The sequence below is a fragment of the Peromyscus maniculatus genome, chromosome 18 (genome assembly GCF_049852395.1).
Source record: "Peromyscus maniculatus bairdii isolate BWxNUB_F1_BW_parent chromosome 18, HU_Pman_BW_mat_3.1, whole genome shotgun sequence".
NCBI lineage: Eukaryota > Metazoa > Chordata > Mammalia > Rodentia > Cricetidae > Peromyscus > Peromyscus maniculatus.
The window spans coordinates 27,437,303-27,450,331 of record NC_134869.1 but is presented as its reverse complement, the minus strand read 5'-3'; the positions used below and the strand labels follow the sequence as shown (position 1 = coordinate 27,450,331).

Below are 13,029 nucleotides of genomic sequence, written 5' to 3'. Positions count from 1 at the left end.
AAATTGATGGTTAGAATACAGGTTTCCAATGAAAAGATAGGGAATTGTTTTAAGATTAATTCATTCCTTATACATTCAAAGTTAAAACTGTAGTAGCAAGGTTAGAAATTAATTAAGACACTGACCTAAATTCTGAAGCAATATTCTAATTAGTTCTTCAATACAGAGTTCTTCCTTAGTTGAATGAGCATATTCTAGGTTCAAAAATCTCTAGTATGCAAAGGCAATTTTATTGTGTTTGACACTGAGCAGAAATGAAAGATATGTATTTTGCAAGTTTGTGATTGAGAGCACATAATAATATTACCTTACAACTATTGAAGATGTGTGCTCTGAGAACATGTGAGAGTTTGGGTTACTCTCTCTGACCAAGCAAATGCAAGAAAAAAATTCATTATCTGGAGCAGTGTTGTCTTTTCCACTGAAGAAAATATGGTACAATGGTGGTGTAAATTCAATCAGTCTAAAGTAGTTCAAGATGAAGTATTTATATTACATTGCTTCATTTCTGCTGAGATAAATAAGATACAATCTTTGATGAGAAAGGTATCCAGACATAAAAAATTTTGCTGCTAAGATAAAAATAAAAAGCACAGCTTATGTTTTGCTATGACATCACTTTCTCATTCATTTCTGTCACTCAATCATCTTTGTATGTAAATGAGAACTCTCGATATATGATGACTGCATTTAAAACTTTAATGAGAAAAATATTTGATTCTTTTCTTTCAATGCCATTATTACAAGCTCCAGAGATCATGAACCTTCCTCTTCCCACTTTTTAAATCAAGTATGTGAACAATTTCTATTTTAGGATAAAGTTGTTTAGACATTTGAAAAGCAATTACTAAAATTATCTAGGTAACAGGAGCTCAAGTGAATTCAAATGGCTAAAATAAAGTGGCAGACCCAGGAGTATTTGTTTGTTGTTCTCAATATATACATATACACATATAATCATCACTGGCATTGAAGTGTACTTTAATAAAAAATAGTTCCAGTAAAGCATGTTTTTATTAGAAGCTAACTATATTATTGTTTGTAATCAAACTCAAATCCTTATATATGGTAGGAGTTCAATGCATGTTTATGAATAAGCAACTGGAATCCAAGATCTGTTGCAAGCTCTCACGTTTTTAGTCAGATGTAAATTTTAGAGCTAGATGACACCTGATGACTTCAGTTACTTGCACTTGCTGACGTCCCCAGATTCACCACCTGCTAAGTTGATCTCAGTTCAGTGAATCATGGGTACTGAGGAATAACGATAGCTCTTCAGTCACATTTAATACTGAAACACACATGACAAGGACTATAGTTAGAATTTGTTATTTAGACAGAAAACTTTTTCCAAATATATTATCAAATACATGTCTATTCCATTCCATTCTAGTCTAGTCTAGTTTAGCCTATTTTCCATTAATCCACATACACATTCACATGTAAGATTTCAGGATATCTATTTTAAAAACTTTTCCATTTCCTTGAGTGCTAATGACAGTAGAATGTCCATTTAAAATAGTGGAGGTGTGTATATAGTTTTCACTATAAGCATCACCACTGAGATTTAAAAAAAAATAGACTAAGCAGGTTGCATTTGTATGTATTTGTGCATATGCATACACAAGAATATGTGTCTGTTTACAAAAATGATAATCCAAGAAAAAGAGGCCATGAACCTAAGCGTAGGGGGAGACATGGGAGGGATCCAAGGGAGGGTATTTGAGAGAGGATGGAGGGAGGAAAGGGCGGGGAGTGATGTAATTCTATTTTAATTTAAAGTATAATTTTAAAATGGTTGGGGGCAGAAGCAGGGTTCCAATGAAGTAATCTTAGGAAAACACTGAGATAGAAACTTTCTAAAGAACTTTCTAAATGTGAAATTGAAATAACATATGAACTGGTAAGGCATGAGGTATTGGTGAAATTAAATGAAGAATGTTTCTTCTAAAATATCCTACTAACACAGAACATTGCCTTCAACAGCTGGATAACCTTGTTCAAGGCAGGAAGTAGAAAGGATTACAAGCTTTTGGAGAATAAAGTGAATATCCTCATACTCAGATTTTAATATCTGTGAGTTAAAAGTATAATAAAAAAAGGGATTCACACACTCAAGTTTTATTGCAAGTAGAACTTAAAATATAATGGTTTTTAACACAACCAATGCACATTTCATACTCCACTAACAGACTTTAATTGTATTATCTTTTTTTTTCAATATTTCAGATCGGTAAAGCAAGTCCTCCCTCTTGGAAAATGACCTTGCTAAATGTGTGCAGCCTTATAAATAACCTGAACAGCCCAGCAGAGGAAGCAGGAGAAACACACGAAGATGATCTCGTTGGAAAAAGGAAACTTCCCCTTGTTCTAGATGGCTTTAGCTTGGAAGCAATGCTGACCATATTCCAGCTCCAGAAAATTTGCCACAGCAGGGCTTTTCAGCACTGGGAGGTATAACAGAAACTTAGATGGGGGTGGGAGTCATTGTAGTAGTGGGATCTCATTTGTATTCAGTTCTATACCCTCATAAAAGCATAGTAGGGAGACTTACAAATACTAGACAGTAATGAATCCTATTTTGAAGTCAACACCCTTCTTAACTTCAAAGTGTCCTGGAAACATAAGGAGATGAGCAAACTTTTTTCTTCGGTCTTAAAAGGGTAATGGTAGGTATAAGGCACATTTAAACCATATATATATAAATGACGAAGCACTGACATAATTTTTTCATTATATTGGTAATAGTGACATGTATCAAGAAATTTAAGTAAATCCAACCTTTATTCCTAAAAATAAAGAAATTATGCATAATTATCTATAAACAAACACAATGCAAATTTTCAAAGAAAAGAGAAAAAATCCAAGGTTTCTAGTTGCCACTCACAGACTAGCATGTACATAGGAATTTTTTTCAGCTTTTACATTTGATTATTGGGCAAGTAAAATATTTCTTAATTTTTCAAATAATATTATATATATATATATATATATATATATGTATATATGTGTGCACACATACATACACAAATTGAAAGGCCTTTTCATTCTCTATTAGTAGATAAGTGCTTGTAACTTTCATTATCAACATTTCATATCCATATTCCAGCTCTTTTGTCAATTAAGTGTTCTGAAACAGACGTTGTTGAGTTAGCCGTGGTCCTCTTCAGACTCAAAAGTTAAATTCAGAAAAGTGAAGTACCACCCCTTAGGTATATCCAAATGGGATTCAGTTCTCCAAACATTAAGCTTTAACTCCAAAATCTACTTTCCTACTGATAAAATAGGCAAGCAAGACATCATTGAAGGAATGGCATTAAGAATGCTGATGTACCTTTAGATTATTCACTTATTCATTTTTTGAGAAAAGGTCTTAACAGCTGTATAACTCTGGCTAGCCTATGTAGTCCAGAAAGGTCTCAAACTTGTAGCAATCCTCTCGCACCCACCTACAAAGTGCCAGTGTCCATGTGCTCACTACCATGTGTGGGTGACTATCCTTAAAGGGAGAAAAAAAAGCCTGAAAATGGTGGTAATCTACCAATTACCAAAAGAGCAGCACGTTATTCTTTATAGTCTTGACATACATTTCACTAAAAAATAAACTAGAAGTAACAAAAATTTGAGCCAAGAGAAGGAAAATGTGGAAGACAACTGAGTCTTCCTAAAAAGAAAAATGGATGCTATTACACTTCTCTGATTGGAGAAACATTATTTTTTCAGATCAAGGCCTGAGAGGTTTGCTTAATGTTTTAGACTGTGGGCTTACAACAGCATTGTAGATCTGAGGGTGCCCTCTCTGTTAATATAACAAGCCTGTAAGTGGCTGCCACAGAAATACCTCGTGAACGGAGGAAATGCAGGCAGAACTCCCAGTGTTTATACTAACTGGTAAACATAACTATGCTTTCCAGATGAAAAACCAAAAAGGCTAGTTCAAATTATCTTGTTGTACTATTCATCCTTTAATTTTAATTCCAGCTAAATGGAACAGTCTTTAAAACACTATTTAGCTCAATAAAACTTGAAAATTCAGATCTTAGCAGAGGGAAATGCCAATTATGCCTTATTTATCCAGAGAAGAAAGACTCCCCCAATAAGCTAATTAGCATAGAAGTCAACTGAACATAAGCCTGAAACTCTTGTTATTTTAACTGTTGAGTCATTTAAAAATAAAATGATAATATCATTCTGAGCATAGTAGAAGTAATTACAGGCTATACACTTTAAAGAAAGTAAAGATTAAAAACCTAGATTGGCTGACAGGAGCTGCTTTGCCTTCTCTGAAACTCAATAACTGTGGAATGAAACAAAATACTTGGTGATAGGATGGTATGCTTGCGCATTACAATTGAAATATCAGTATTCATTATTATGATACCAAAGTTTGGGAGACAGCTATAATCTGAAGAGATCTTAGCAATTTAAACAGAGTTTCCATGTTTGTTGATTGGTACAACATCTAAGATACTTGGAACAGGCAATTCTTTCTTTGTTTAGGAAACTGGTTACTGGAATGACTTTCAAGTCATATCAGTAATCGACTTAAGCCAACCTAAAATCCTGTTATCTTCTTATTCCAACGGCTTGTGAGATTCAAAATTATATTTATTGTGATACATTTCACATCATTTTGGACTGCCACTTTATATTCAAAGCCTCAAAACTAATTTGTAGGTGTCTCTGGTGTAGCCTGTCAGCTGAAAAATATAAACACATTTTTGAAAAGAGGTAGGCTAGTGAGCTGGGGAAGGGCATCAATAATCAGAATGATTATGATCTGATTCCATCTCAGTCATTGATAACCATCTGTCATGGGACAAAATAGTTTCTCTGATCCTACAGGTACATTTTGAAATAAATAGATAGAATACAATGTAGGGAGTTATCTGAAATATATTTCATGCATATAACTTCTCTTTGTGTTTTCTCTATTTTAGATAATCCAGGAAGATATTCTTGATAATGGCAATGGCAAAGATGAGAAGGAGGAAGTGATAAAGAGAAAAATCCCTTACATTCTGAAAAGGCAGCTATATGAGAATAAACCTAGAAGGCCCTACATACTGAAGAGGGGAACCTACTACTACTGAGAAGCTGGTTCTTGACCCGTGATTGTGATTGATCACCTTTCATCTAGATATATAATCATATGCTTATCTAGATATATAATTACATGTGTGTGTAAATGTGACAGAACTTGATTATTTCATCTCTTCCACTATTGTGGTGTATTGGCTGTTATTTTTCTGCATTCATGTAAATTGAACTAAATGTTTTCAAATAAATGTAGATCTTGAGCATGATCCTGTGTTCTGTATAATTGGAACAGATGATAATCATATCACACTGAATGTTCTGTAATTTTGCAAAATATATTATGGGATGTCTAAAGAGTCATCACATTTGGCATTTTATAGGAAATCTATAAGAGATAACAAAGTTGAGCACATATCAGTAACCCAAAGCAGAACAATGGCACCATTTTGTCATTTGATTGCTTTATTTTTAATTGAAAGAGATATACACTGCTTTGCAAATCCACTGGCTCATTTCTCAGTACAAAGGAAAGTTACTGTCTTGTAAAGGCCCATCTGAAAGAATTGTTAATTAAACATTGCTATTTATGCTTATCTCAGTGTATCTTTAAGTGAATATTTTGCCTGTCAAATGAATTTGATAGCTAATAAAATTCAACAAGTCATCAGAATCTAATGCTTTATTTCAGATTTACTTATTTTACTAGAATTCATCTTAATTCCCCACCCTCTCTTTTGAGCTAGAATAGTATATGTGTATTTTTAAATGTCACTTAGGGATTTTGTAATTAATATTTTTTTCTCATTGGGAAAGTATATTTAAGCTAATAGCTGAGGATCTAACAATTCCTCTTGACTTTCCTTTAAAATCATAGTTAGGACCTGATATAACTTTGCATTTCACTGTCGTCTGTGATCTTCTAAATTAGTTCCCTTACTGGGTCCAGGAAGACATGCTCTTACAGGACTGTAGTCTATCCATTGATACCCATGACAGAAGAATTCAGAGCTCAGCTAAGTTGTCTTCAGAACGTCGTCTTTTTTGATGAGATTGTTTTTCTCCAAGTTCAATACTACCCAGAGGAGGGTTTGTGAGAGCCTGACAGATTGTGAAGTTTTCTTCACCAAACTCTTCTACCACTGCCTCTCCACCATCCTTAGAGTCTGTATATCTTAGCATTTCAAGTGTCCACAGCACCAACCAATAGAGCAAATGCTGTCATGGAGACTAAGAATGTATTCTCAAATTCAGAATGTCCAGATTGCACTCACTTTCTTTATTGGCAAACATGGGCAACTGTGGTTCTCTTTTGTTTCCTTAGCTGGAAAAAGAGTTAAGAGTGAGATTTGAGAAAAGGTGAAATGGTCTGATTACATACATGTTTTAGCATATATTACATAGTACAGAGGATTGTGGTGAAACACTTTAAGGATACACTACATTCAACAGTTAATACTTCCAGTTGTACTAATTTTCTCATGATATACCTTCTTGATATATCATTATACTATCATTAGTAGAGATCCCAATATTCTCCTAGAATACCTTGTAATTTATTTTATTAGCCATGGAAGTCATGTTTCATCTGCAAATTTCTTTTTAAAACCAATATTATCTCCCTTCAGTTCTTTGTGCCATTTTTACTGATTTTTCCTCTAAAACTCGTGGTCACTATTTTCAACTATTACTAACTTTTCCTCTATACTCTATAACATAGAGTGAAGAAATCGAATTACCTCCATACAATTTTCTTTGCATTTAAAAACTACAAATTGTTCCAAGTATAAGGTATATAGAAAGAAAAAAATACAAAATTGTGATGAAAAATTATGAGAAATAAGTAAGTGAAGTGTATCATATTAAAGGAATTGAAGACTCATTACCAAGATGTCAGTTTTTCAAACCTGATTTACAAACTCAATGCAACCTCCAAAACCTCTCAGTGAGTCATTTAGTGGTAGTGGGCAAACTGATTAGAAAGCTTATATTTAAAGACAGAAGATTCAGACTAATAAAATAATACCAAAACACTTAACTTAGCATTCTGACACCATCCTATTTCAAGACTTACCTTAAACCTATGTTAACCACAGAAGTGTAGCTTTGAAAAACGTGTAAAGTAATACATCAATTAAACACCGTAGAATGCAGAGATAGATCCATATAAACTTGGATCCATATAAACATGGCATCTTAAAGAAATGAAAAAGGATAATTCAGTGGAAAAAAAAAAGTCTTTCCAACAAATGTGACCACAATAACTATACAGGCAGATACAATTAAATCTAAACAGAAACCCTATACACTTAAAGACTACTTCAAGATGAATCACAGACCAAAATATAAAACACAAAACTCTACCATTTACAGCACTGGAAAAATGTAAATTCCTTTAGTTTGGCAATAAGTGTTTAGATACAATTCTCAAAGGGATGAAAATTCCAGTGGCATAAATAGAATTCTTAATATAAATAGAATTTTTTAAAAATCTTGAAATCCACATGCAAACAGGAAAGCAAGTAAATAGAATAAACGGCTTTGGAAAAAATAACAAAGGACCAATTCATGAAGAAAGGATTGACTTCTTTAAGCAGAGAAGTCACTTGTGGTCTTGTGTATCCTGGACGCTTGATCTAGAAGCTGCAGTATTTTTCCTGTTCTGCCTATGCACCAGACTGCAGGGTCTGTTGGTCCATGGGTTGCTAGTAGGGGGTTGGGAGACACACAGTTTTATCTTCCCAACTTTAATGATGAGGACAGAAGATAGAAACTACTTGGGTAGGACAGGACCCCAAAGCAGCAGTTGAAGGATGTCCTTGCTGGAGGTGTGAACTGCCAGAAGACAATTCTGCTTCCTCATTCCTTTTTATGTCTTCTCTTAAATGAGCACCTGCCTAGAACCTATACACGAGGATGTGTCTGAGACTGAGAGAAAGCATTCAGATTCCTCTGGATTTGTTACCGGGGGGGATGTGGGGGGGGGCTTTGAGGTCACCTCATGTTATTATGGAAGTCAGGGTCCATTTTTAGTTGCATTAATAAAAGAACTTAAGAGTTAACTTAAAACTTGAGGGAAGTTTTATTAGAGTCTAAGAGAAAAAACAAAGAACACACACACACACACACACACACACACACACACACACACACACACACACAAACAAACTAAACAGCTAGCTTTAAGTTCTGGCAGATGCCTGGTAGGGGGAGCTGGAAAACCCAATGGGAGAAAGCCAAGCTTTTGCAAGTGTTCTACATGAAAAATCAGGGAATGAATGAAAAACCCCAGGGCATCAAGGAAAGCATGTCCAAGATTTGACCAATATCCAAATGAAAGAGTTGTAGAAAATGAAAAGTTTGTCCACCATAGTGCTACAGAGCCATGGCAGTGGTACAGGACTAAAGGTCTGTAAGCAGTTGGCAAGGGAAAGCAATGACGTCTCCTTAAGGGGATAATTAGTCCTTCTTCCCCTATAGCATGTCTCCAGGTGAGCCAGATTTCCTGGACAGGAAGTGGATAGGTTCCTGGCAAGATGATTAATAGACCAATCAGGTTAACTATTTAAGGAAGGAGATAATAGTATGACTACTTTGGGTAGCATAGAATGCTGGGTCTCTTCCCAGGTTCACACTTGAAACTTAGTATCTTTTGACCTGAAGGAAGTAGATTTGCCTTAGTGGTCCTCAACAAAGCCCAGGTACCTCCAACTTTTATATGGTGACTTAAATATTAAAGGCAGTTGTGATAATTTCATTTCAAACATTACCAAGGAAAAAGGAGAGAGGGGTCTAAAGTCCATGAGTGAGGTGTAGATGAATTTCTAAATGGTCTTATTAAATAAGAAACACAGAGCCAAATACAGAGGTGCAAGCCATAGAGATCAGAGCAACAGCCGACAACTAACCTTAGCTTACTACCTCACTGTAGCTTCCCACGACAGCTTCCTGTCTAACCTGTGCCTTTATTGCCTTCCTGTTCTCATTGGCTCTAAGCCCAGCCACATCACTTCCTTGTCACAGCCTGTCTATACAGACCTCTGGGTCTCTATGTTTGGTATTGGGATTGTGTCACTATGCTTGGCTGTGTCCTTGAACATGAAGAGACTCTGCCTGCCATGTGATTGGATTAAGGGCTTGTGCTACCACCACCTGACTTCTGTTTATGGCTATGACCTCTGATCTCCAGGCAAACTTTATTTATTTATTTATTTAATTTATTTATGTATTTATTTTTGGTTTTTCGAGACAGGGTTTCTCTGTGTAGCTTTGTGCCTTTCCTGGAACTCACTTGGTAGCCCAAGCTGGCCTCGAACTCACAGAGATCCGCCTGTCTCTGCCTCCCGAGTGCTGGGATTAAAGGCGTGCGCCACCACCGCCCAGAACAAACTTTATTTATTAACATACAAATAAAATATCACATTTCAACACAAATAAAATATCACCACAGTGAGAAATCCTTCCTCAATGTTTTCCAACCCTCTTAAACCTTTATAACTACCTAGCAATTGACTGCTTCTCCATTCATTACTCACCTATGTTTTTGCCATCAGTCCTACAAAAAGTTCTCAGATCAGCACCTGCTGCTGCTGTTATACAGATCTCTCTCTCTCTCTCTCTCTCTCTCTCTCTCTCTCTCTCTCTCTCTCTCTCTCTCTCTCTCTCTCTCTCTCAATAAAAGGGAAATCACCAATCAAACACATGGCTTTTTTGGTATCATGAGTTTCCTCATACTACCTCTGGAGCTATTACCATGGGTTGTAGAGCCATTTTTCTTTGTCAGAAAAGTATGGTGTGTTGAGGCCAACTTCCTGGATGAATATGACTTGCCATCACACTTAATTACTTGGGTATGGGTACAGAATACCCTCATTGTCCATGCATTAAAGACTCAACCATGGGGTTTCACCATCATGAGGTGATTGCAATCTTGAGAACATGTGATTTGTAGTAGGTAGGTCCTTAAGTTACTGAGGACATAAACTTAAAGGTGACATGTGACCCAAAAACCATATTCATTTTCTTTACTTCTTTGAGTAACGTGAGCAGTTTGCTCTGCTACAAGCTCCCTATAATGGTCATCTAACATACCCACCAACTAGAAACCCAAAAGAAAGTGTCCCCCTAGTCTTGGGTTGGAATATCCAGAAGCATGATCCAGAACAATACCCTTTAGTAAATTATTCATGTCAGGTATTTTCTATAGCAATGAAAAGTTATTAATATACCAATCATACTGGTGCCTTCACTTTTTACGATACCTAAGCCAAGGGAAAACCATTCTTCCCTGAACATTGCCCAAGTTTCAGAACACACAGCATAGTCCTTATTTCAATGTACCTTCTCATCTGCAAAGCTCCCACACCGAAATGTCATCAAAATTCCAATTCTCTTTCATATTTTTATTCATGTGGAATAACAAGTATGGAAATCATTTAACTTTTTTAAAACTGAAAAGGTTAGTAACCACTCATTTCTATTGATTTGCATATGAAAACAAACGGCTTTCTATCTCACTCAACAAAACAAGGATCTTTTAAAGAAAAGAAGCCATTTCCTCCTCCAAAGCACTCCACTTTTGTATTACCAAAAGTAACACAAAATTATACTGTCTGATGTTTTAACCATTTTTTTTTTTTTGCTATTTGTGAAATACAGCAATTAGGATTGCAAACATTTCTTTCAAAGTCTTGGATTTTAAAAATGTGTTAAGATAATTTTCTTAAATGAGATATACTTATTTGCTTTTGATTTCCTGCTGAGATGTGCCTTGAAGATAAACAAACTTGATTCTCCCCGGTAACCAGATCTTGGAACAATACAAAGCACTTATAAAACCCACAGTTATGACTAAACCAAAATCCAACAGACATGTTACTTCCCCCCAGGTTGCATACAACTCTGTACCCTGGAGCTCAACCAGGCCTGAGACCATAGTCAAGATTCCATTTTTATCCAGACCTTTCTTTTTGACACCCTCCAACAACAATGTCCAGTCCAAACCAAGACTCCTGCTAAGCCAAAGAACTTAAAGTGAATGTCAGTTCAAAGAGCAACTAGGTACTATTTGCCTCTAATTCACACTGGCAGCAAACCAATATCTCTTCTCAAACTCTGAGTCTTTCATAAATATTAAATATTAATATGCAAAAAAGAAAAAAAATATCAATTTTGGGAAAGAGAACTCCAATTCTATTTCTATGCTTTAAGGGTTTGCAAAAGTCAGAGTTGAGATGAAACCATATTGTAAATAAGCATTTTGGGTTGAGGTTTTCCTCCCATGCACGTACTTCATCATTTCTTTTCCTTTCTTGTGACAAGTTTACCAAGATTTTCAGACCTTTTCACATCCCCTCCAATATACCGACTGGTGTGATTTTAATTGCTCTCTACTGGGATAAAGTCTTCATCTGCTGGAAGGAAGTCCTTATTTTGGAATCTCGAGCACTAGAGAAATATGACTGGAACTAATCTGCAGCATTCCAGTTGCACATTCTTGCTGCAGAGCAGGATTGGGATATGAAGGGAACACACAGCCTCTTTGCAATGTCTCTTCACCTCTACCTTTCAGGTTCAGCTTTTGCTGATCTTCACTGATCTTGAATCATTGAGCTCCAAATTAGCAATTCACCCTGAAGAAGGGTCTCTTTAGTTTTAAAGTTCACAGTGGTTGGCTGGAGAGGAGAGAAGCCCATGTCCACTCACAGAGTGCATTTAACATTGTGTCAGGAATATGGAGCTAAAGGAGTGTAAAGAGGTGCGTGTAGGGTACAGATAGTTTAGTGAAGAACTAGGCATAGAAAGAAACCTTTCCCACTTTCCTGTACTTACTTCCCTGGTAGAGTGCTCCCAAGGCAAATAAACCTTTTTTTTTTTTTTTTTTCACACCCTGAAACTGCTCTGCCAAGTACAGCCCACCTAGAAGTGGAGAATAGAAGAACCAAGTTGGAGAACAGAACGTCACTGGTGTTGACACAAAACAGAATTCACACCTCTAACAGGAAGAGAGGAAGCCAAGTATGATGGGCCATGGCTTAGAAACAGAGAGTCAGGTTGCTCTAGATTGCATGTTTCAACATGGTAACAGTTGCGCAAAGTGTTTGAAGTAATAGGACAAAGAAAATCTTAAATGAAAGCACTTTGCAACATACTGTTGGAGACTGTGTGTAGGCTGGTGATAGGGAGGGGACCAAATTTTTGTGTTGGACTCAGCTGCTCTCCAATGACAGGCCTAGCCATTTGGCTGGTGGAAAGTAGTCATTGGTTAAATCTCCGGATCTCAACCTTTGGAATACTGTGACCCCTCAATACAGTTCCTCACGTTGTGGTGACCCCCCAACCTCAAAAATATTTCATTGTTACTTCATAATTTATAATTTCGCCATTGTTATGAATAGTAATTAATGTAAATAAATGTCTGGCATGCAGTACATCTGATATCAGACTTCAAAAATGGTCACAACCCATAGGTCAAAAAAACCGATGGGTTAAGTCAATGTATATGGAATGTTTTCACCTGTTAATCACAAGGCCGTTAGGTAAGATACAGCGATCCATAAGGAATAAGCTTTAGGGGGCTAGCTAAAACAGCCAAAGATAAATTGTAATTAGCTCTGGTCCTGCAACCTTCTAACCTCTTTACAATTATATAGGTTCTAATCATTTAACTAGCCCTGCAAAAAATTCAGTGTAAGGTACCAATTACATCATCTCCTCTCTTCCTTCCTTCCCTTCTCCTCCTCTCCTTCATCCTTTCCTTCTCCTCCTCCCCCTCCTTTTGCTCCCCCTCTCCACCTTCTTACTAAATGCACAGCTTTATAGAAACCATGGTTTAATAAAAAACTCAGCATTTGGTACATGAAATTTACTACAATAAAGAGAATAACCCATTTTAGGACAAGAGAACCTGAATATAGATAGACTAGTGTTGTAGAAAAAAAGATCATTGTTCATGGCTGCAAAACTGAAATGAATAATTTGCTTACAATATGG

The 13,029-nt window shown here is 36.1% G+C and overlaps 1 protein-coding gene across 2 annotated transcripts in view; it reads left to right on the top strand.

The window, feature by feature from the left end:
- Nts (neurotensin) overlaps positions 1–5,306 on the top strand; it is a 31,307-nt gene extending 26,001 nt beyond the window's left edge. For both annotated transcript variants that reach the window (XM_076553846.1, XM_006980186.4), the window contains 2 exons: positions 2,230–2,454; positions 4,941–5,306. In XM_076553846.1, the coding sequence (XP_076409961.1) occupies positions 2,230–2,454; positions 4,941–5,093 (378 nt within the window). In that variant the 3' untranslated portion in view covers positions 5,094–5,306. The remainder of the gene's footprint in view (positions 1–2,229; positions 2,455–4,940) is intronic.
- Positions 5,307–13,029: the final 7,723 nt, after the last annotated feature.